General features: G+C 60.6%; 4 protein-coding genes across 11 annotated transcripts; 1 reads left to right on the top strand and 3 right to left on the bottom strand.

Moving 5' to 3' along the window:
* Nucleotides 1-616: 616 nt before the first annotated feature.
* Nucleotides 617-5188, bottom strand: CCDC106 (coiled-coil domain containing 106). Of its 6 annotated transcripts, none has more exons than XM_081119605.1 (6): nt 4893-5188; nt 3651-3723; nt 3413-3517; nt 3138-3314; nt 1941-2153; nt 617-1425 (listed from the first exon to the last, which is right to left on the bottom strand). In XM_081119605.1, the coding sequence occupies exons 2-6, from the start codon at nt 3676-3678 to the stop codon at nt 1109-1111; spliced, it is 840 nt and encodes a 279-aa protein (XP_080975731.1). In that variant the 5' UTR covers nt 3679-3723; nt 4893-5188; the 3' UTR covers nt 617-1108. The 6 variants fall into 6 exon arrangements, with proteins under 6 accessions (XP_080975731.1, XP_080975730.1, XP_080975729.1 ...); XM_081119604.1 differs by having other exon boundaries at nt 3651-3805; nt 4893-5171; XM_081119603.1 differs by lacking the exon at nt 4893-5188 and adding an exon at nt 4291-4528 and having other exon boundaries at nt 3651-3805.
* A 950-nt stretch (nt 5189-6138) lies between these two features.
* ZNF581 (zinc finger protein 581) lies at nt 6139-7987 on the bottom strand. 2 transcript variants are annotated; one of them, XM_081119609.1, is made up of 2 exons: nt 7842-7987; nt 6139-7211 (listed from the first exon to the last, which is right to left on the bottom strand). In XM_081119609.1, exon 2 carries the CDS (start codon nt 7191-7193, stop codon nt 6600-6602), a length of 594 nt encoding a protein of 197 aa, XP_080975735.1. In that variant the 5' UTR covers nt 7194-7211; nt 7842-7987; the 3' UTR covers nt 6139-6599. The 2 variants fall into 2 exon arrangements, with proteins under 2 accessions (XP_080975735.1, XP_080975734.1); XM_081119608.1 differs by lacking the exon at nt 7842-7987 and adding an exon at nt 7631-7767.
* Nucleotides 7988-8140: 153 nt separating this feature from the next.
* ZNF580 (zinc finger protein 580) lies at nt 8141-10261 on the bottom strand. 2 transcript variants are annotated; one of them, XM_081118621.1, is made up of 2 exons: nt 10022-10261; nt 8141-9075 (listed from the first exon to the last, which is right to left on the bottom strand). In XM_081118621.1, the coding sequence occupies exon 2, from the start codon at nt 9056-9058 to the stop codon at nt 8555-8557; it is 504 nt and encodes a 167-aa protein (XP_080974747.1). In that variant the 5' UTR covers nt 9059-9075; nt 10022-10261; the 3' UTR covers nt 8141-8554. The 2 variants fall into 2 exon arrangements, with proteins under 2 accessions (XP_080974747.1, XP_080974746.1); XM_081118620.1 differs by lacking the exon at nt 10022-10261 and adding an exon at nt 9159-9447.
* A 6007-nt stretch (nt 10262-16268) lies between these two features.
* On the top strand, nt 16269-19590 carry ZNF784 (zinc finger protein 784). The gene is made up of 2 exons (XM_081118819.1): nt 16269-16356; nt 17781-19590. Exons 1-2 carry the CDS (start codon nt 16279-16281, stop codon nt 18654-18656), a joined length of 954 nt encoding a protein of 317 aa, XP_080974945.1. The 5' UTR covers nt 16269-16278; the 3' UTR covers nt 18657-19590.
* The last annotated feature ends 420 nt before the right edge of the window (nt 19591-20010 follow it).

The raw sequence follows: 20010 nt of genomic DNA on the forward strand, positions 1-20010 counted from the left end.
CGCTGCGGAGGTTGGCAGCGCGGCTTTGTGCGCCTGCGCTGGGTGGAAGCGTTGGAGCGCGAGATGGACTTCTGCGCCTGCGTGGCGGTGGGTCTAAGGCGAGGTTTCTCACCGCTCCGGGCGGCCGGGGGGCGGGATCGGGTCCAGAATCCCCAGTGCGCGTGCGCGAGACTTTCCCTTCCTCCAGCGAAAGTTCGAAACCCAGGCTGTTAAGCGAGGCCTCCCTCTCCCGGTTACCGTAGCAACCGCTTAAGCGCTTCGCCGTCCTGCCGCCGCGCAGGCGCAGCAGGCAGCGCTGAGGATGCTTCCAGGAGACGGGGAATCTCGCCCTACGGCCTCTCGGCGGGCGGAAGCCTCCCCCCGGCGGTCCCCCGTTTCCCCGCGGCCGCTCCGCTGGAGGTCACTGAGTCCCGCCTCCTGCCGCCGCGCCTCTAGTCCAAACAGCCCAGCGGGTCGTGCTTACGCCTTTCCCGCAGCACGGCTGCCTCGGAGGGCTAATCACACCGTCTCCCTGTTCCCCGTTTGACCGCCCGCTCCCCGGAACCCCCCAAGGTCCGTCACCGTCTCCGTGGCAACGGCCACCCCTTCCCAGGAAGAGGCCGGGGCCTAGTTTATTCCAAATTTTATCATCTTTTTAATTTAAATTCTCTGAATAATTCTCTGTCTCACGTGGACTTGGGGGAGGTCCAGAATGCGGGTCCTCGGGGCTGGGGGCGGAGACCGGGTATGTACAGGGTCCCCGTCCCCCCAGCGTCCCGCCGTTTTCCCAGAAGGAAATGCCCAGTAAGGGCAGGAGGGGTGCCAGTGTTTAGGAAAGGGCAGAAACAGGCCCCTGGGAGCCTGGCTAAGTGACACACCACCCTCGACCCCGGGAATGGGGAGGATGCTGGGAATGTGGGAAGCACAGAGGGCAGATCTATATACAAGGGGCCTGGGTGGGGTGGGGGTCTGCAGGAGGGGGAGGAGCGAGGCACACGCAGAAGCATGCTGTCCACCCCAGGCCTGGCGAGGGGCACCCCACTCGTCACACGCCCCCCGCGTGCCAGGCGGGGAGGGAGGGGAGTGGAGTGGGGGCCGGAGGGCGGGTCCTGGGCCCGGTGGGGCGGGATCACCGCTTGAAGCGGTAGGTGATGGGAAGCAGCAGCTTGCTCTTCTTGAGGGCCTGCACCTTCTTGAGGGTCTCGTCGTCCAGGGCCAGGAAGCAGCGGCGCGAGTACTCGAGCAGACGCTCCTTGGAGGGGTCGAACTCCCCCACCTCCGCCAGCTTCTCGGGCGCCACGATGAGCAGCTCCGCGATGGGCGTGGTCAGCGCCACGGTGTTGCGGTCCACGCGGTGGTGCTCGAAGGCGCGCGACATGCTCTTCAGCTTCTGGAAGGTGCCCAGGATCTTCTTGTAGCGGCAAAGGACACCGTCTGCGTCCTTCACTGCAGGGCCAAGGAGGGGGGATTAGAGGCGGACGGGGGTAGATGGAGGTAGACAAGGGAGGCAGATGCGGAGAAAGTGGGACAGAAACGAGGTGGGGAGGGGGAGAGGCGTGCGGACAAGAGACAGAGGGGGTCAGGGGCCCAACAGAGCAAAGGAATGGAGGGAGACTGGAAGATATGGGCAAGGAGCCCAGTACAGGAATAGCCAGAACAAAATCGGAAAGAGGAGTAAAGGCAGGTGAACCGAGTTAGAGCAGGTGCGGGAAATAGAGGCAGAATTTGGAGGAGGGAAGTCAGAGGGAGGCCCCAGGGGAGGTGAGGAGGACAGGAACTATAGAACGGGTCTGAGGGATGAGCGCCCAGGCCTGAGCCATCACCCCCTGTTCCTGAGGTTCCGGAGGCCTGGGGAAGGTGGGCCAAAATGCAAAGACTAAGCCAGGACCACAGATAGGGGAGGGGACACAGCAAGTCCCCACCCAGGCCCCCTCCTACTTCACCCCCTACTCCTTCCTCACCCCGCTGTCTCTCCCGGGCCTTGGGCTTCCCGAAGCGCCTCTGGCCAGCGCCTCCCTTCTGCTTCTGCCTCTTCCTCTCCAAGTTACTGCCTTCTTCAGACACTCCACTGAGCGAGGAGGCAGCTGACTCAGGGTCTGAGGCATCACCGGCTGCTCCACTCCGGCCGTCACCCTCAGCCCGCCGGGGCCCAGGCTTCACACGGCAGTGGTCCTCTGGAGAGAGGTGGGAGAAAGACACACATTAACTACAGAAACACAAAAGAGGAGGGAGCAAGAGGCCTGGCTGCAAGGTGGAGATGGATGTCACATCACATAGGTCCCCAGGAGGGGCAGGAAGGGCTGTATAGATGCTTACTTAGGTCCCTATCTAGACGGCTGAATACAGGACAATCAGCTGGGACCTGAGGGCAGAAGTCGTGGGTGGGGCTTGATAGAGGATGCTCAGCTGACTCATAAACTTGGTGGCAAGAGGTCTAGGGAACAGTCAGCACTGGACTGGGGACCTCAGGAAAGTCTGACTATGTGGGGTTCCCAAAGTGGAGGAGGGTTTTTCTGGGGACCTAGTGGGACCTCCAGAAGAGTGCACTCCTGACACCCCAGAGGCAGGCAAGGTCTTATTGGGGTGTGGGGGGGTTAAAATCCTGAGCAAAATCTCAGGCTCCGGGTCTAGTGGGTGGGGAATGGCAGGGGCCGCCTCCACCTGGATGAAGGAGTGCTGAGGCTCTGTGCAGGGACCCCAGAAAGTAAGCTGGGGGAAGTCAGTGTTGGGGTTCCCAGGAGGTTCCCATCGTTGCAGAGAAACAGCAGTAGGTCCCAGCCACCCAGGCTTTTGGAGGAATTCAGAGAGAGGAATGTGGGAGTTTGAAACGGAGCCAGCCGGGGACTGAGCACCAAGAGGGGGAGCATACAGGTAGGGTTCTCCAAAACATGGCTGAAGATTGGGCAAAGGAAAGCCCTGTCTGGGGAAAGGGATAGGGCACAGGATCCTGCTGATCAGCAGAGGCAGGAAGGAAGCTGGGCTTGGGGTCCCAGAGACACCATGGGACTAAGCAGGAGATAAAGATGCCAAGTCCCTACTGGGCCACCCAAGCTTGAGTGTGTGGGTGAGAAGGGTCTGGTGTCCCTGAGAAGGGTCAGAGCTGGGTGCCGGGGCCCAGGAGTGGGTCAGGGAGGGGACTGGTTCATGGGCACCCTCACCTGCATCTATGCGTGCAGAAGAAATGAACTTGTCCAGCTGACACCGCAAGAAGTCCCTCTCCTCCTCCAGGTCCTCGATGCGCTTCTGCAGCCAGGAGTTCCTCTCCAAGGCCATGTGCAGCTGGGCCCTGATGCCATTCATCAGGGCCACAGTTGGGGACGCAGCCTCCGGAGGCTCTAGGGCAGCCAGGGGACCCTGGTCACACTCTAGCCTCAAGGGCCCTACACCCCAGATGACTTGAGTGCCTCCCTGCCCTCCCCCACCCCCAGCTCACCCTTGAAGTCTCCCCCAGAGGGGCTCAGACTGTAAAAGAGCTGGGAGTCTACGTGGGGTGTCTCCTCGAAGGGGATAGAGATCTCCAAGGCCTCACCGTCCTTCACTAAAGAGAGGGGGGTTCAGCTCAGGGAAGTCCCCTCATCCCTGGGACCAGCCCCCCACCCTGGGGAGAAGAGGGCAAGCATGAGCAGAGTGGCGGTGGGGCCAAGGGTGGGGCATGGCCCCAGATTCCTCACCTGTCCTCCGGCTGTTCCGGTCATTCATGACGTGGCCTCCCGCGGACCCAGGCAGCTGAGCGCCTCAGAGGCACTGGATGGAAAGAGCAGCCACAGATGGACTCCTGGGGACATCCCAGGAGGTGGGGCCCGATTCCTCAGGACTGGGGGAGGTGCTGATGGAGGGGAGACCCAGAACCCTCAGGACTGAGGAAGGACACCTGGGGGTCCAAACTCCTGGACTGCCACACAGGGACTCGGGGAAGGAGAGGGGTTCCGGTGGGGCGCACAGAGGGGACATCCTGGCCAGAACGAGTCTCCTCCGGGCCAAATGCTGCTAGAGGTGCTGGGGAGACCACCCTAACTTCCAGGCACAGGGTGGGGGCCCAGCCCACGCGCGGCGCCTCCCCCACCCACGGGAACCCACGCGCTCCCCCGCACTCGCGTGAGCAAGTACGACCCTTTCCCCGTGGAGGGAGGCTGGGAGCGTGCGCAGTGTGGGGGAAGGTCACGCGTGGGGTGCGCCCCCCCCTTTTGTCCCGTGGGTGGGAGGGGGAGCGAAGGCGTCGAGGGCTCCCAGCCCTGGTGCGCCAGGACGCGGTGCAGACGCGGCCACCCGCCGGTGCCGGGGTCGGCCGGGCCGGGCCCCGTGCTCACCCACCCGCACGCGGAATCCGGCCCGGGAACGGTCCGCGGCGGCGGCGCCCATGCCCGGCGCAGGGGAGCGTCTGCAAAGTGTCGCGGGGAGCGGAGGGAAGCGGCCGCCCACCGGGGGGAGGGCGAGGCGGCGAGTGCCGCGGGGGGCAGGGGCGCTCTCCCGGTCCGCCGGTCCGCGCGCCGCCTCCTAGCCCCGGCCCCAGGTGAGGCCCGCTGTTTGCGGCAGACACCGAGGCCGCACTTGCGCGATGGCCCCTGGCAGCGCTCCCCCGCCCTCCGCGAGGCCCGGGCGGGGAACGTCACGAAATTCCCAATTCCTGGAGAGACGATGGCTCCGGGGTCTACCGGGTGGGCGGCCGCGCTCCGAGTCGAGCCCGGGGAGAGCAGGGGACAGTCGTGAAAGTTAAAGCACGGAGGGGGTCCCCTTAAACGATCCCCTGAGACTCACGGGTCCCAGGGCCCCGGGGGAGTGAGGTACCCCGCCCTGAAAATAGGGGCCTAGAGCCCACCACCACCAGCCCGCGTGGGAGTTTAAGGACCGGCACCTTCAGGTCTCGATCCCATCCCAAGTCCTGGCCGCTGCTTCTCTCGTCTCAGTGTACTCACCTGTAAAGTGGGGAGGATGCAGTGACGTCACGCAGGCAAACGCCCAGCCCCTCGCCAGGCCATAGCCAGGGCTCGAGATGGGCGCTGTTCGTGTCACCGTTAGTGTCCCCGGAGGTCAGACGGCGGGAGGCTCTCTCCCCCTCTGGGAAGTGGAGCTGGTTGATCAGTTCTTCCACCCAAAACGGGGTCGGAGGAAGCAATGGGGCCCCGCACAGTGCCTGGCACAGACGAGACGCGCAAGGAAGATTCCTGGAGAAGGCGCGCGTCCAGCGCAGCCCCGCCCCGCCCGCCGCTCCGCCGGTTCACCAGGAGCCCCGGGGCCCTGGGAGTTTTGCCAGCCCCCCTGAGAGCCCAGCTTGGGCCCCGCAGGGGGAGGACCTAGACGTCTGCAGCACTGAGAGCTGTGGCCATGTGGCTTCCCATTCCAGGTAAATGGCAGCCTCGCCGAAACCTGCAAGGGGAGCCCTGGCCAGGATGGCTCGGGTTCGATTCCTGGTCGGGGCGCATACGAGAGGCGACCAATCTACGTTCCTCCCTTACATCAATGTTTCTCCCTCTCCCTTCCTTTCTAGAATCAATGAAAAACTTATCCTCAGGTGAGGCTTAAAAAAAAAAAAAGTCCAAGGGGAGGCACCTGTCCTGGATGGGCGTTTTTCACACTACAGGTTCATAGGCGGAGAATTCAATATAGTAGGATGGAATCTGCAATTAAAGGGTCATAGGTGAGCCCTGGCCGTGTGCACAGTTGGTTGGGTGTGATCCCATGCACAGAAAGCTTGCTGGTTTGATTCCAGGTCAGGGCACATGCCAGGGGTTGGGGCTTGATCCCGGGTAGGGGCATGCAGGAGGCAGCTGATGGATGTCTTCCTCTCACATCGATGCTTCTTTCAGTCTCTCCATTTCTCTCTCTCTAAAAGTCAATTTTCAATCCTTTTTAAAAAGTCACAGATAAAAAATATATCAGAATGGCCTACACGTGGCAGAAGTGACTCATTACTTCACATATGTTTGGTATATCCATACACTGGTTGCCATATAAAATGTGTTTCTTACAATGGATCGTGGTTTAGAAAATAAGTTAAAAAACACTCTGCCTAGATGACACAGGTCCTGAGGAACCAAGCAGGGACTAGCCCCTTCCCCAGCCAGGCAAAGCCAAGGCCCACTGGGTGAGGCACTTGTTGAGTCTCCCTGCTAGGTAACGGGTGGGCCAAGCTGCTGTTCCCAAAAAGAAGCCCCCAGTGCTCAAAGTGGAAAACGGGTTTATTGGGCATCTACACTTAGTCCCTGGCTAGGGGGTGGGGGGCAAGTCTGGAGCCTCTACCCCCAACATTAGTATGGAGGCCTTGGGAAGATGGTGCAGGTTCCCAGTGGCCCCCAACTATACTTTTAGGCAGAGAATTTCCACATCCAGTGGTCTCCCCTACAGCCCCCCTGGTCAGGGCTCAGCCTGGAATAGCTGATGTCGCTGAGGCTAGAGGACTCCATTCTGTGAATGTGAGGTCTTGTTCCCATCTTGTCTCCAAAACACCAGACGGAAGATTACTCCTGAGCTCCTCCTTTCCCAGGGCTTGGCCTCCACAACAGGTGGGTCTGTGTGTCCAGGGCCCCGAAACTCAGCCTCGGGTGCTCCCTGGGTGTCTGAGGACGACAGGAGTCCAGGCTCCCCCAGATCCCAAGGTGCCAGGGGTGCCCTGCAACCCCAGCTCACGGATGCTTCCACCGGGTGTGCTTCTGCAGCGTGCTCTGCTCCATAAACCGACGCGGGCAATGCGGGCACTGGAACGGGCGCTCCCCAGAGTGAACCCGGCTGTGCTGGGCCAGCTCGCCCGCCTCTCGGAATCGGCGAGGGCAGAGCGGGCAGCCGTGGGGCCGCCCACCACCTGCCCGGTGAATGGAATGGTGCCTTGCCAGGTGGCTGGCACGCTTGAATGCCTTCCCACAGGTGTCACACTCAAAGGGCTTCACCTCCGAGTGGGTGATACTGTGTCGCTGCAGGTAAGACATGTACTCGAAGACCCGGGAGCACACGGGGCAGCTGTAGCACTTTTTCTGAGCCGAAGCCCCGTTGGCCCCGGGCTGCCCCTGAGCCCCCCCGTCCGCCAGCACAGTGTAGGGGACGCCCTGGGTGTCAATGAGCAGGTAGTGGTTGGACCTCGGAGGGGACGAGCTCCGGGGAGATCCTGCGGAGGAGGAAGGTCTGGGTTCTGGGGACAGGCCAGTCCGAGGGGGAGGGTCCTCCATGGCCTCAGCGGAGGGCAGCGCTGGGGGCTGGGGACAGGGGGCCGGCAGCACCAGCATCCGGAAGGTGGCTGAGGCCTGGTGGGTGGGAGAGAGGGGCAGGTTACACGGAGAAGTCCGCGCGGCTCCATTCTCACCCTCCGTGGGCCCTGCCAGAACTCCTGCAGCCCCCATCTCTCCTCCGGCCCTCGAGCCCTGGACTCCGCGACCCTCTGCAGGGCTCCTACGGTCTCCCTCCTCGAGACGCCGCTGCTACCCTCGGCTCCACCACCCGCTCCAGGCACAACCAGGACCTCGCTGTCCCCCCCCCCCCCCGTGCCCTCCCCAGGCCACTGGTGCCCCTCTACTCTGGCCACCCACGCAACAGACCTCCCGGCCTTCTCCTCTGCCCTTGACCCCACACACTCCACCCAGAAGCATGTCTACCCCTCTTTACACCCCCAAGCCTTCTGCGGGCTGCCGCCTTGGGGCCCCTCCCACCCCGCGCTGCCCGCTACCTCCAGGCTCCCCGGGGCACGCCCATCCGCCCCAGATCTCTCTAGGTCCTAGCTCTCCCGGGGTCCCCCGCGCCCCACGCCGGCCCCTCGCCGAGTTGTGGGCAGCGCCCGCCCGGAGCCCGCGGAGCCGCCCGCCCCGCCCCGCCCCGCGCGCAGGTCCCCGGCCCCGCCCCTCCGCGTCCGCGCCGCCGCCGCCTCCCGGCCCCCGTACCCGGTGCAGCAGCCTCTAAGGTCCGGGCGACTCCGGAACGGCCCCAGTCTTCCCCCGCGGTGGCAGGCGGCGGCGGGACGGGGGCCTCTGCGGGTCCCCCAGGGGCTGGCGGAGCCGGTCAGGGGACCGCAGACCGGGGCACACAGAAGAGGGTCCGGGGGAGGGAGGGGAGCGGGGCGCTTGGGCAACTGCTCCGGCCAGAAACACACGCCGACATAAAGGTTCCCAGGTGCTTTCGGCCCGGCCTCGACGCTGAACCCTGCTGCCCCGCGCCCCATACGCAAATAAAACCCCTAAAGTGAAGTGTGGAATGTTTATTGAGTAAAGGGTGAGGGGAGTGGGTGGAAGAGGGTGATACAGAAAGGAGCCGTGCCCGTGCTCTTTTGTCAAGTCTTCCACGCGGACAACCATTCACTACTTCGGAGCAGAAAACCAGGGCTCGGAGAGGTTAAGTCACTTGCAAAGGCTCACACAGCACAGCTGGGCTGGAACCCAGCTGCGACTGGCTCCCAGGCCCAGGGAGGGGCAACGACTTGATCTACATCACACAGCTAGGGCGAAAGGGAGGGGATGAAGGCAGGAATGAGGTTTCTCCCTTTGGATAGATAGGAAAACTGAGGCCCAGGGTAAGGCAGTAGCCTCAGCAGAGCCAGGGAGTGTGTGGTTGTGCCTCGGTGTGGGTCCGACGCCGAGGCCCAGAGCCGGGTCTGGACTTAATGGAGGCGCACGTGCTGCGCCAGCTCCTCGGCGTCCTGGAAGCGGCGTGGGCAGAGTGGGCAGCTGTGTGGTGGGCCCGCCCGGGCGCGGTGCGTGGCACGGTGCCGGGACAGGTGGCTGGAACGCTTGAAGGCCTTGCCGCAGGCGCCGCACGTGAAGGGCTTGAGGTCCGAGTGTGATACACGGTGGCTCTGCAGCCGCAGGGGGCTGGCAAAGACACGGTCACAATCCGGGCAACTGTAGCCCTTGGGAGGGGGGGGCTCTACCGGAGGTTCCTCGGGCTGGGGCGGGCTCGGGCTCCGGGGCGGCGGCTCTGGCGGCTCCGTGTACGTGTAGGGGACCCCGTTGGCGTCGATGAGCAAGTGGCAACCCAGCAGTGGGGGTCGGGGCCCCGCCACCGAGGAAGGAGTGGAGGAAGGGCCTTCCGCCTTGGGGGACGGTGGGTCCATGGCCTCCGGAGAGGAAGGCGGGTGGGGTGGCCGCAGAGGCAGCAACAGCATCTGGAGCGGAGCGGCAACTGGGAGCGGCGGGAAGGGAGAGAAGTCAACATCGCCACTTCCTGGGGAAAGTGTGCCCCTTCTCGCTGCACCACTGACCTACCCCCCTACAAAAAAGAAACTCTGACTCCAGGCCAGGCCGCTCAGGTGCCGAGCTGCTTCGGGACGCCTCCGACTGAGAGAACACCCATGCCCCAACCTGTTCCTGCGGGGTCCTTCTCAGCCCCACCCACCAGAGGGCATCTTCCAGCCACTTCCCTACCCCCAGCAGCCAATCAACGTCCACGTCTAGTTCCCCTCTTCACTTCTTTTTTGGCTTCTTTTATCTCAGGCCCCGGGCCCTTCGGAGTTTTTGTAAAGGGGTCGCTTTCTTCCTCTCCTTCCCAGCCCCCGGGGCCGCGCAGCAGCCCCTTCTCTCTTCCTCCCAGGCTCTCCTGGGTCTCCACCCCCCCTCCCCCAGGTTCGCTGCAAATCGCCCCCGTCTCGGGACATCCCTGTCCGCTCAATTTCCTCTCCAGCTACATCCCCAGAGTCCCACTAACCCGATTCCCCACTTTTCACTCGGGCTCCTATGCCCTGTTTCTACCCTTCGCGCCTCACGGTCTCCACATCCTCGCCCCACTTCCTCCCCATCGTCTGCCTCCGTGTCTGCGCCCCCCGGACCCTCAGCTGCCTGCTTCCTAAGGGCCCTGCGGCTCCTGCACCCCGCAGCCCCACCAGGGGTCCCTCCCACATAACCACTGCCATCTTCACTTTTTCCCTCCCCCTTCCGGCGGGGTCTCTTTCCCAAACTACCTCCCAGGCCCCCTTCGCTTTCCCTTCCGAGCGCAGCCGGCATCTTTACTCCTCCGCCCCTCCACCCCCTCGCTCGCGGCGCTCCGGGGTCCCCGCGCCCCGCCCTGCCCGGCCTCGCGCGGTCGCGGGCCCAGGCTCCTCCCTCCGTCCGAGCGCCCCCCGCCCCCGTACCCGGTGCGGCGGCCTCTCGGGTCCGGAAGTGCGGGCCGAGGTCCCGGGCGGCCCTGGCTTCCCCTCGCGAGGGCCGGCGGCGACGGGCCCGAGACTTCCGGGAGCTCCGGGCCCGCGGCGCCGGGGACGCGAGCGCGGGGGGCGCGGGCGCCGAGGCGCGAGGGGCCGCGGCGTCCCTGGGAAAGGGCGCCGGCTGGAAACCCGCGCGCTGCCGCGGAGGTTCCGCCGCCCCCTAACGGGCCATTCCCGCTGCCCGCCTTTATTGAGCACCCTGGCGGAGGGGAGGGCGGGGACCACAGGAGCCCGCCCCCCGGCCCCCTCCCTGCCCGGACGGCCCGGACAGGAAACGTTGGGTCATTGTGACAGTGATCGATTTATCAACTGGAGCCCGGCGCGTTGGGTCTGCCGGAAGTTCCACAAGCAATGTGGTTCCCTTTGCTCTGGGTGGTCCCTGCGCCCCCTGCCCAGCAGTGCCCAGGGCGGGAGGGATGTGAGTGTCGGTGGGGCAGGTGGGGGGACCGAGGTCCTGAAGCCGGCCATTGGTTCTGATGTGGCACTGCCATGATTTTCCCGCCCAGCATATGGGGAAACTGAGGCCCAGAGAAGGAGAGGCGGGGGACGTGTGACCCTTCCCACTGGGCCCAAGGAGTAGCAGCTGCCGTTATTTTTTTTTTTTTTTAAGATATTTTTATTGATTTCAGGGAGAGGAAGGGAGAGGGAGAGAGATAGAAACATCAATGATGAGAGAGTCAAGGATCGGCTGCCTCCTGAACCCCCCTGCTGGGGATCCAGCCCGCAACCCGGGCATGTGCCCTGACCGGGAATCGAACCCCGAGCTCTTGGATCCTAGGTGGATGCCCAACCGCTGAGCCACGCGGGCTGGGCAGCTGCCGGGTCTTGATGGCACCCGGCACAAAGCGCAGTGGCCGCGTCGGGGAGGGGTCGAGGCAGAGAAGCGGCGGCAGGCGTGCGGGGGTCGTGCCAGCGGGAGGGGGCTTTTGAAGGCCGGGCCCCCGGCGGCGCACGCGAAGGGCTTAAGCGTGGAGTGCGATCCCGGTGGCACCGCAGGTGCACCCGAGAACCGCACCGGGGCGCCCGCAGCTCGCCCTCCAGCTGAGCCGGGAGCTTGAAGCGCAGGCTGCTGGGTCGGTGAGCAGCAGTGGCGCCGCGCGCTGCGGACCGCGGGGCTGCCGGCGGGGTTTGCATTACACCTGGGGGCCGTGCAGCTGGGAGCGCAGAGGGGCGAGGAGAGGCCTTATTGTCGGGTGCAGCCTCAGGACTCCAGAAAGTGGCCAGAGCTGCGTCCTAGAGATGATGGAAATGGTCGGTGATCTGCGCGCGGTCCAATGGGACAGCCACTAGCCACGTGGTGCTATTGCCTACTTAATACGTGGCGAGTAGGGCTGAGGACCGGGATTTTAACTGTTATTTATCTTAGTTTAAGTGTAAAAAGCCACGCGTGGTTCATGGCTACCCACCTTAGGAGACTGCTGCCCTCCACCTCCCAGGGCCAAAAAGGGCACTCAACAGGTTCCAGGACTTTGTAGTAAGAGTGTAACTCATCTCATGCATGACTTTTATACTGATTACATTTTGAACCGATAGGACTTTGGACATGTTAAGTAAGGAATGTTATTAAAGTCTATTTCACCCGTGCCTTTACACTGGTTTTGGTGTGGCTCACCTTCTATTTCTACTGGACAGCATCCTTCTAGAGGTGGGGACAGTGGGGACTGAGAGGGCATGCCTGATTTAAAGGGGAGGCTTCGCCTTCTGTCCACACCAGGGCTTAACTTTGTACTACTGACATCCTTTGTTGTGGGGCTGTCCTGTGCTTTGTAGGATGCTGAGCAGCGTCCCTGCCATCTACTCTGTAGATATGAGTAGTGCCCTCCCGACTCCCCTTCCTGTTGTGACAACACATATTGCCAAATGTCCCCCAGGGGTTAATTTTGCTCCTGGTCTACAGACACCCACCCAATCTGAGTCTCCCACCCAGAACCCTTGAGTTTCCGACCCATATACCCACCCCATCCCCAGAAATAATGACAATAACCAACTTATTGAGCCCTTACTACACTGCAAGCCATTGCTAAATGTACAGCATCCCCAGAGCAGACCCTCAAGGTAGGTGCCACAAGTTACCTGTTTTATAGATGGGGACAAAGCTTGGAGAGATGTGATTGGCCTGAGGTCACACATCCATACGTGAAGAGCCAGGAGGGTACCTGCTTCAGCCTGACTCCTGAGTCAGAGCTGGTGACCACTGTCTCCAAGCAATTCACTTCTCCCCAACCTACAGTTGCTACCGCCCCACTGCAAACCACGGTTTAGTGACAGCCTGACAGCCACCTCTGCCTCCTCCCAGCCCTCTATGGCAATATTGCAGCATTAAAAAAAAAAAAAAAAGCAAGCAAGCCCTGGCCAGTGTGGCACAGTGCTTAGAGCATCAGACTGCACACCAAAGGGTCATGGGTTCAATTCCTGGTCAAGGACACATACCTGGGTTGCAGGTTTGATTCCCACCGCCAGTCAAGGCACATGCAGGAGGCAACCAATCCATTTTTCTCTCATGAGGGCAGGGCTCAGCTTTGTACCGGTCAACATTCTATCCTCAGGATCTGGCAGTCTCAGGAGAGGGTAGGGGCTCAGTTCAATATTGGTTGCAAGATGAATGGATGAGTGAATGAATGCAATCACCCCCTCCAAAAGTGAAGCATTATCTCCCCTCCCCAAATAAACTTGCTTCTTTCCCGGGACACGATCACGATGAGGCCCCACCATCCACACCAGTCTGGAACCTCAAATGTCCTCACTCCCCAAGGCCAGGTAGGCACCAGGTCCTGTCCACTCCCTCATCCTGAGATGTTTTGAGTTGTAGCCTCCACTCCAACCCCCAAGTCCCAGCTCTAGCCCTTTCCTCTCGTGCCTGGACCCCTGTACCTGCCTTCTCCCTGGTCTCTGGCCTCCTGTTCCCCTCCCATGCTGACCCGGCACTCTTCTCATAGCTGTATCAATGGAACTTCTGCACCATTCAAAACCTGGTAATGCCCCGCAGTGTGTACGTGTCCCATTTGCTCTTGAGGTCAATGAGCAGGTATGGGCCTTAACTGCAGGCAGGAGATGAGCCTGAAGGCCCAGAGGGAGGAGGAGGGGCTAACTGGAGGGAGGGGTGGTTGCTGGGAGTATGAAAATCTGCAGTTCTTGAGGATGAACTCATGGTCATCCTCGAAACCAGAGAAGTAGCAAAAGGAAGGAAAACTGCACTAACTGAGGGTGGGAAGAGGCGACCACAGGACCTGCTGCACCCCCCAGTCTTTGCCTACCTATGTCACCCTCCACCCTCTAGTCCTTCGACTCCTCCTCTCTCCAGGCAGCTGGGGGGTTTTCTAAGCCCAAACTCTAGACTTTCTAACTCACTGCGTCTCCGTGCTCCCAGGACTGGCACAAGCATCTTGCATCCATCAACCAATTCCTAAGAGGAGCGCCGAGGGTCTTCTTACGTGGCCCTAGAATCTGTGTGACGCAGATTCTTTCCTCTATCGCCCTCCATCTCCCCTCCCAGCTCCCTGGCGGGTTTTCTCTTTCCTTTGTCTCTCTTCCAGCCCGTCAGGGTAACCCCCTCTCTTCTAAGACCTCCCCCCACAGCCCCTGAGGGTCTTTATCTCCCCAGCACCGAGCTCTCCTGCTTTCAGGCTTTGTTCTTTGACACTGTTTTCATCCCCTTGGAAATCTAGCACCGAGCAGAGCCTGTATTCAACCCACTCCACCGCCTCCCGCCGCCCCACTCCAAGGCCCACCCCGGACTCCCCGCTTTAGCCCCGTCTAGGTCCCCGAGGGCTCCTCCCACACGAACCTCCCACGCCCGCCCCACGCCCCGCCCAGCCCCCGGGTCAGGGGGCCCCGCTGTTCCCCACCCCCCAGGATGCCGACGGGAGCGTCGCCCCAAGCTCTCCGGAGGACCCTTCCCGTCCGTGCAGGATGCGGAGCGGCCGCCCGGACTCCGTTCCCGGGGACGCAGGAGGCGGAGGGACCCGACGTTCCGGGCCGTCGGGCGCCGACCCGCCAGAAGACGGGGGGTGTTTACGCGAAAGCCGTCCGGCCGGAAACACACTCTCGAAGGAACGGTTCCAAGAGCCCCCAGTTCCGCTGACCTGAATTTCGGTAGTTCTTTGCAACAAGTATTTGTCACGTGTCTCCCATATGCCAGCTTCTGGGAATAAAAGTGGAAAAGAACCAGGACGAAGTCGTCCCTGCCTTCCTTCCCCTTGGAAGCGACAAATCGTATTTTTACTGGATACGTGCTTCAACAAGGAACTCTCTTAGACCTCGTGGGGGCGACAAAGACCAAAATATGAGTGGAAATGTCTCACCTACCTGAGCACCTGCGAGAAACAGGGAAGGATAACACAATTAGGAGACTGAGATTCAGAGACGGGCATGGCCATGTTCAGCATCACTGAAGAATGATGTATAGGGTGATTTCGAAAAAGGTTCTTTAGTGTCTCAAATTCAACAGAGGCCCACGAAGCTAATGCAGCTTAAGCTTCTGAGGCTCCTCACTTGCACAAGTCTTTCCCTGGGTAATGAGTGTGGGCAATTCAGAGCAGTTAAAATTATCAACTGCTCAAAATAAAATTGCAACGCCCACATCACATATGGGACCAACAACACTTTTAGGGGTCCTCGAAAAAAAAAATTTAATTTTGAAATTAGAAGAAAAAAGAATGCAATCCAGCCTAGTTTAGGTTCATCTTTATATCAACACAGTCATGAAATATTATTTTAAATATATCTTTTGGAAATAAGGGGCATACGAAGGCAGAACTGCCTGGGCCCATGAAAGCACTGGAGACAGTGACCAATGTCATATCATTTCACATATGTAGCAAAATAAGAAAGACATGTATGTGAAAGAGAAACCGAAAATGCAAGCTCACCCTCAGGTGAGGGAGGGAAGAGAATGGGCGGGGAGGGGAACAACGACAACACAGAAGGCTTAGATTGCATCTGTAATGCTGTATATTTTAAGTTTATTAGTGAGTATGGGGAGTTGTTTATATTATTCTGAATACTTTTTTTGTATACAGAAATAGTTCATTATAAGATAAATATAAATAAAAGACTCCCTCTGTGTATTAGTCAAGATAGAATAGGTTATGCTGCAAACAACCCCAAAATTCAGTGGCTTGATAAAACAAATGTGTATTTTAAATGCTCCATCTCCAAGGAAGATCAGCACCAGGTTGTGTTCACTGTAGACACTCTGGGACTCAGGCTGAGTGTAAACTCAAGTTCAACCAGCAGATTCCCAAGGAAAGAACAGCAGGGACTTGGTGACTGCCTCCCTGGCTCTCACTGTGAGCTGAAGTTCACACGCATCGCTTTCACGGACTCTTCACTGGCAAATACACACACACACACACACACACACAAACACACGACCACGTCTAACTGCAAAGGAAAGTGCAGTCTTACCGTGTTCCCAGAAGGAGGAAAAACAGGGAATTTAGGAATGATCGTAATTTTTAGGCATGTCCTACGCTGCCCTTCCACAGAAAGCGTTTAAGGGTGCTCGAAAGGTCTTTCCAGTCTCTTTCCCCACTGGGTTTCCACAGCGCCTCTACAACTTTACACACGAGAAGATGCGCACGTGGCCCAGAGGAGTGCGGCGACTTCTCCAAGGTCACACAGCCAGGCCGCGGAAGGAGTAAGTGAACGACTAAGAAGAGCCCAGCCCTGTCCTCGGTGCTGCCGAAACGCCCAGCTTTTCCCAAACGTCACACCAACCTGCGGCTTCCAGCGACATCCCAGCACCACCGGTGTTGCTGTCTGCAGAATAGCCTTCTGTAAACGGACTTTGAAATCCTTCCGTTCGTAAACTTTGCTTCACTGCGTTATCCTGAGCCACGCGGAGCAGGTGACGACCACAGCGTGCAGTGGGAACACACAACAAAGGTTACTCAACTCGCGAGGGCCGACCGACAGCCAGAGCCGCCTAACGCCCGTTAAAAAGGGAAATCCGAGTCAGCTCGCGGCGCCTCGGCGGCCCACGCAGGCTGTGTCCTCGCGGGCGCTGGGAGGCAGGGGCAGGTAAATGTGGACGGCCAGGCGCCCCTCTCCGGGGGCGGGGCTACGCACGCTACCGGGAGCCCCGCCCACCCTCCGGGGCGCCGACGCCGCGGCTCTGACGCCAGCGCGAGCCCCGCCCCCTTCCAGAGCGACCCTGGGCCACGGGGGCGGGGCCTGGGCACAAGATGGCCGCCGAGCGCCTGGAGCCCCGGAGTCCGAGCTCAGCGGCCCGGGACCCGCGCGCCCCGGAGCCGCCAGACCTGGTGCGAACGAGGAGGGGACCTGGGCGAGGGGCCCCGGGCGGGAGGTGGCCGCAGGGCAGGTGGCGTGGACGGGAGGGGCCTATGAGGGCTGAGCGGGGGAGGTATTTAGAGCTCTGGCCCGGGGGGCGGGGTTTGCCGGGGCGAGAGGGGCGTGACCTAGGAACGAGCCTATGGGCGTTGAGGGGCGGGGCTTAACAGGGCGGGGCCTGAGGAGGCTTGAGAATATTAGGGCTGCGGGTGGGTCCTGGGGTGGAGTTTGTCTAATTAGGGGGCGGGGCCTTCACGGGGCGGGGCCTCCTCGAGACACGGGGTCTAGGGAACTTGGGTGGAAGGTTGGGAAGGTGATCTTGAAAGACAAGGGCTGGGGGGCCTATGGGGCCCCCACGTTGGGGTGAGGGTTATGATTCTGTAAGGGTCTGAGCGATGCACCTCGAACGCCCAAGAGGGAGGTTTGGGGGGAGAAATGACTGCTCCAGATTCCCCATATCGGGGCTGGACAGTGAGGACATTCATTCACTCAACAAACGTTTACTGAGCTGTTTACTTGGGGGCCCAGTAGATGGGTAGGTGCTCCCCTGAAGCCTGCAGTCTAGCAGGGGAGAGAGACATTTAGGAGATTTATTGTGTTGTGTCTAGAAAGGAAACGAAGACGGAGTGCTGGGGAGGGGGCGGGGCCGCTAAATTTAGACGAGCAGTCAGCTGCCTGCCCAGGGCTTGTGTTTACTCCGGGGTCAGAGAGAGAAGCGGGAGCCAGGCCGCGATGGATAGTACTACCAGGGTTTGGGATTTTTTAAGTGCAGTTGGAGCCACGGGAGCGTTCTGAGTGGGAAAATGACTTGCTCTGCTTTCCATTTTTCAAAACGTCATTCGGGCTGCTTTGGTCAGGTGGGTTATAAGGGGCAGGCTAAGAACAGAGGTTCCTTTCAGGAGGCTTTTTCAGTTGTCAAGGCAAGAAATGACTGGCGTTTAGCTGGAGTGGAGGGGAGACATGGCTGGATCGTGATATATTCTGGACCAGAGGAGAAGTCTCTTTAAAATATATATATATTTATATATACTTATATATATTTACATATATTTATATATATATATGTAATGTTTTTATTGATTTCAGAGAGAGGAAGGGAGAGGGGGAGAGAGAAACATCAATGACGAGAGAGTCATTGATTGGTTGCCTTCTGCAGCCCGGGCATGTTCCCTGACCCAGAATCCAACCGTGACCTCCTGGTTCATTGGTCGATGCTCAACCATTGAGCTACACTGGCTGGACCTGAGGGGAAGTCTTGATGGGGATAGAGCAGGACCTCAGGGGACCCAGAATGCTACAGAGGAGATGGAGGTTTTAAGTAAGTGGGACCGTGTTGGGGAGGCCTTGAGGCAGGGTCCACAGGCTCCTCTTTTCTTCCCCTACCCCCACCCGCCAGGTCCTGGTGCCTGATGACCGCAGCCCGGCCACGCCCCCGACTGACCTCATTGAGATCCAGGTGGTGAAGGTGACAGACACCACCCTGGTACCCGAGCCCCCGGAGCCAGGTTCTCTTCACTGTGCCTTGTGCCCAGCTGCCTTCCGGCTGGTCTCCGAGCTGCTGTTCCACGAACATGGCCACCTGGCGGGCGCCCAGGGCAGCGGGCAGGGCGCGGACCCAAGCCGGTGCCATGTGTGTGGCCACAGCTGCCCGGGCCCCGCCAGCCTCCGCGCCCACTACAGCCTGCACACCGGAGAGCGCCCTTACCGCTGCCCCCTCTGCCCCCGGGCCTTCAAGGCTCTGGCGCCCCTGCTGCGGCACCAGCACCGGCACGGGGTGGCACCGGGGACCCCTCCAAGGGCCCCGGACGTGGCAGCCGAGGCGGCTCGGGAACAGCGGCCGGAGGTGGTGATGGCGGCGGCGGCGGCCGGCGCGGCCGTGGGCAAGCCCTTCGCCTGCAGGTTCTGTGCCAAGCCGTTCCGCCGCTCCTCCGACATGCGCGACCACGAGCGCGTGCACACGGGCGAGCGGCCCTACCACTGCGCGGTGTGCGGCAAGGGCTTCACGCAGTCCTCGGTGCTGAGCGGCCACGCGCGCATCCACACCGGCGAGCGCCCCTTCCGCTGCGCGCTCTGCGACCGCACTTTCAACAACTCCTCCAACTTCCGCAAGCACCAGCGCACGCACTTCCACGGCCCGGGGCCGGGGCTCAGACCCTCCGGGAGCCCGCTGGCGGCGGGGGCCGAGGGACCGGGGAGCGGGGCCGCGGCGGGAAACACGCTAGAAGAGGGGCGCGGGCGGACGGCAACCGTGAAGGCGGAGGTCGACCAGTAGGCCGGTCAACCTGGGCGCTGTGCGGCAGGTGACGGAAGAGGGGAGAGTGGGGGAGATGACACACGCTGTGAGCAGAGGGACAGCCATGTTCAGGCTGCCACAAACCCACAGGGCAGCTCAGGGAATCGGAGAAAGGCACAGATGCAGCCCAGTGGATGTCCAGCTAAATGTGAGGAACACAGGCTGGATGTCGTTGTCCCATATGCCTGCTCCTTGGGTCGTCCTGTGCAAGGCACAGCGTGTCACAACAGAACCTGTGCCGCCCCACACAGGTGGAGCCAACACAGGGTTGAGTGGAAGGGCAGATCTGGGGTCTACCCGAGTGGCCCAGGCCAGCCCTTCACCTGCTGAACCCAGAACTGTCTTGGGGCCTAGGGTGGACCAGGATGGAATCTTTTGCCTACCTCACTGGGTTGCACTGAACATGGGAGGCCTCCCCACCCACCTTCAGGCAGGAGACACCAGCCAGGTCCACCATAAAGACTCTGGAATCCCATCACCTCAAGCCAGAGGGTCCCCGAGTCATAGCCTAGAGCACTTGAGCCTGACTGACCACAAGGATCTTGACTCTGAGAGCTGCTAACCCTGGTCACATGATGGCCCCTCCTTAACCCACCAGACTCCTCTTCTGAGGCAACTGAAAATCCAGACAGCAGACAGCCACCTAACATCCCAGTCCTTGAGCTTTAGTCTCAGAGCCCACACCCCACACCCAGGTCTACAAAACAGCCTCAGGTTTCTCTCTCTTCACTCCCAGTGTGAAGCCAACAGCTTACTGCCTGGCCCCAGGCTTCCCCAAGAAAGGGTCAGCGGGTGATGACGGTGTGGATGGCCGGCGGTGTGGGTGGCCGGCGCGTGGTGGGTGTGAATGAGAGTGGGGGTGGGAAGCCTCCAGTTCTGTTCCTATTAAAGGGCTTTCTGAGGGGTTGCTCTATATCGGTCTTGTGTGGGGGTTTTCTGCGCTGAGGGGTGGGGGGTCGAGGGGCTACACTATGGTGTTGCTACCAACTGGGGATTGCAATAGACCTTTCTCCAAACCTCTTTAGAAAGAGGGTGGACAGGTCTGACTATTCAGAGACGGGATGTGGTTCAGCTATGGGAATGGGGGCCAGGGACAGTTGGCAAAATGAAGGGGCTCCTGTGATCGGTATGCTCATTGACGGAGACCCGGGATTTGCACACATTCCTGCTCACCCAACACTCCGCATGAGATGTGAGATATCCCAAAGACAAGTCATAACATGAACAGAATTCTGTTTCCCTCAAAGAAACGCCCATGTTTCCTATATCCTGAAACCTGAGCTAGAAACCTGGACAGGTCCCTTAAGCCTTCACCCCTCATCCACTTATCTAA

This window comes from Miniopterus schreibersii (assembly GCF_964146895.1).
Source record: "Miniopterus schreibersii genome assembly, chromosome: 18".
Taxonomy (NCBI): Eukaryota; Metazoa; Chordata; class Mammalia; order Chiroptera; family Miniopteridae; genus Miniopterus; species Miniopterus schreibersii.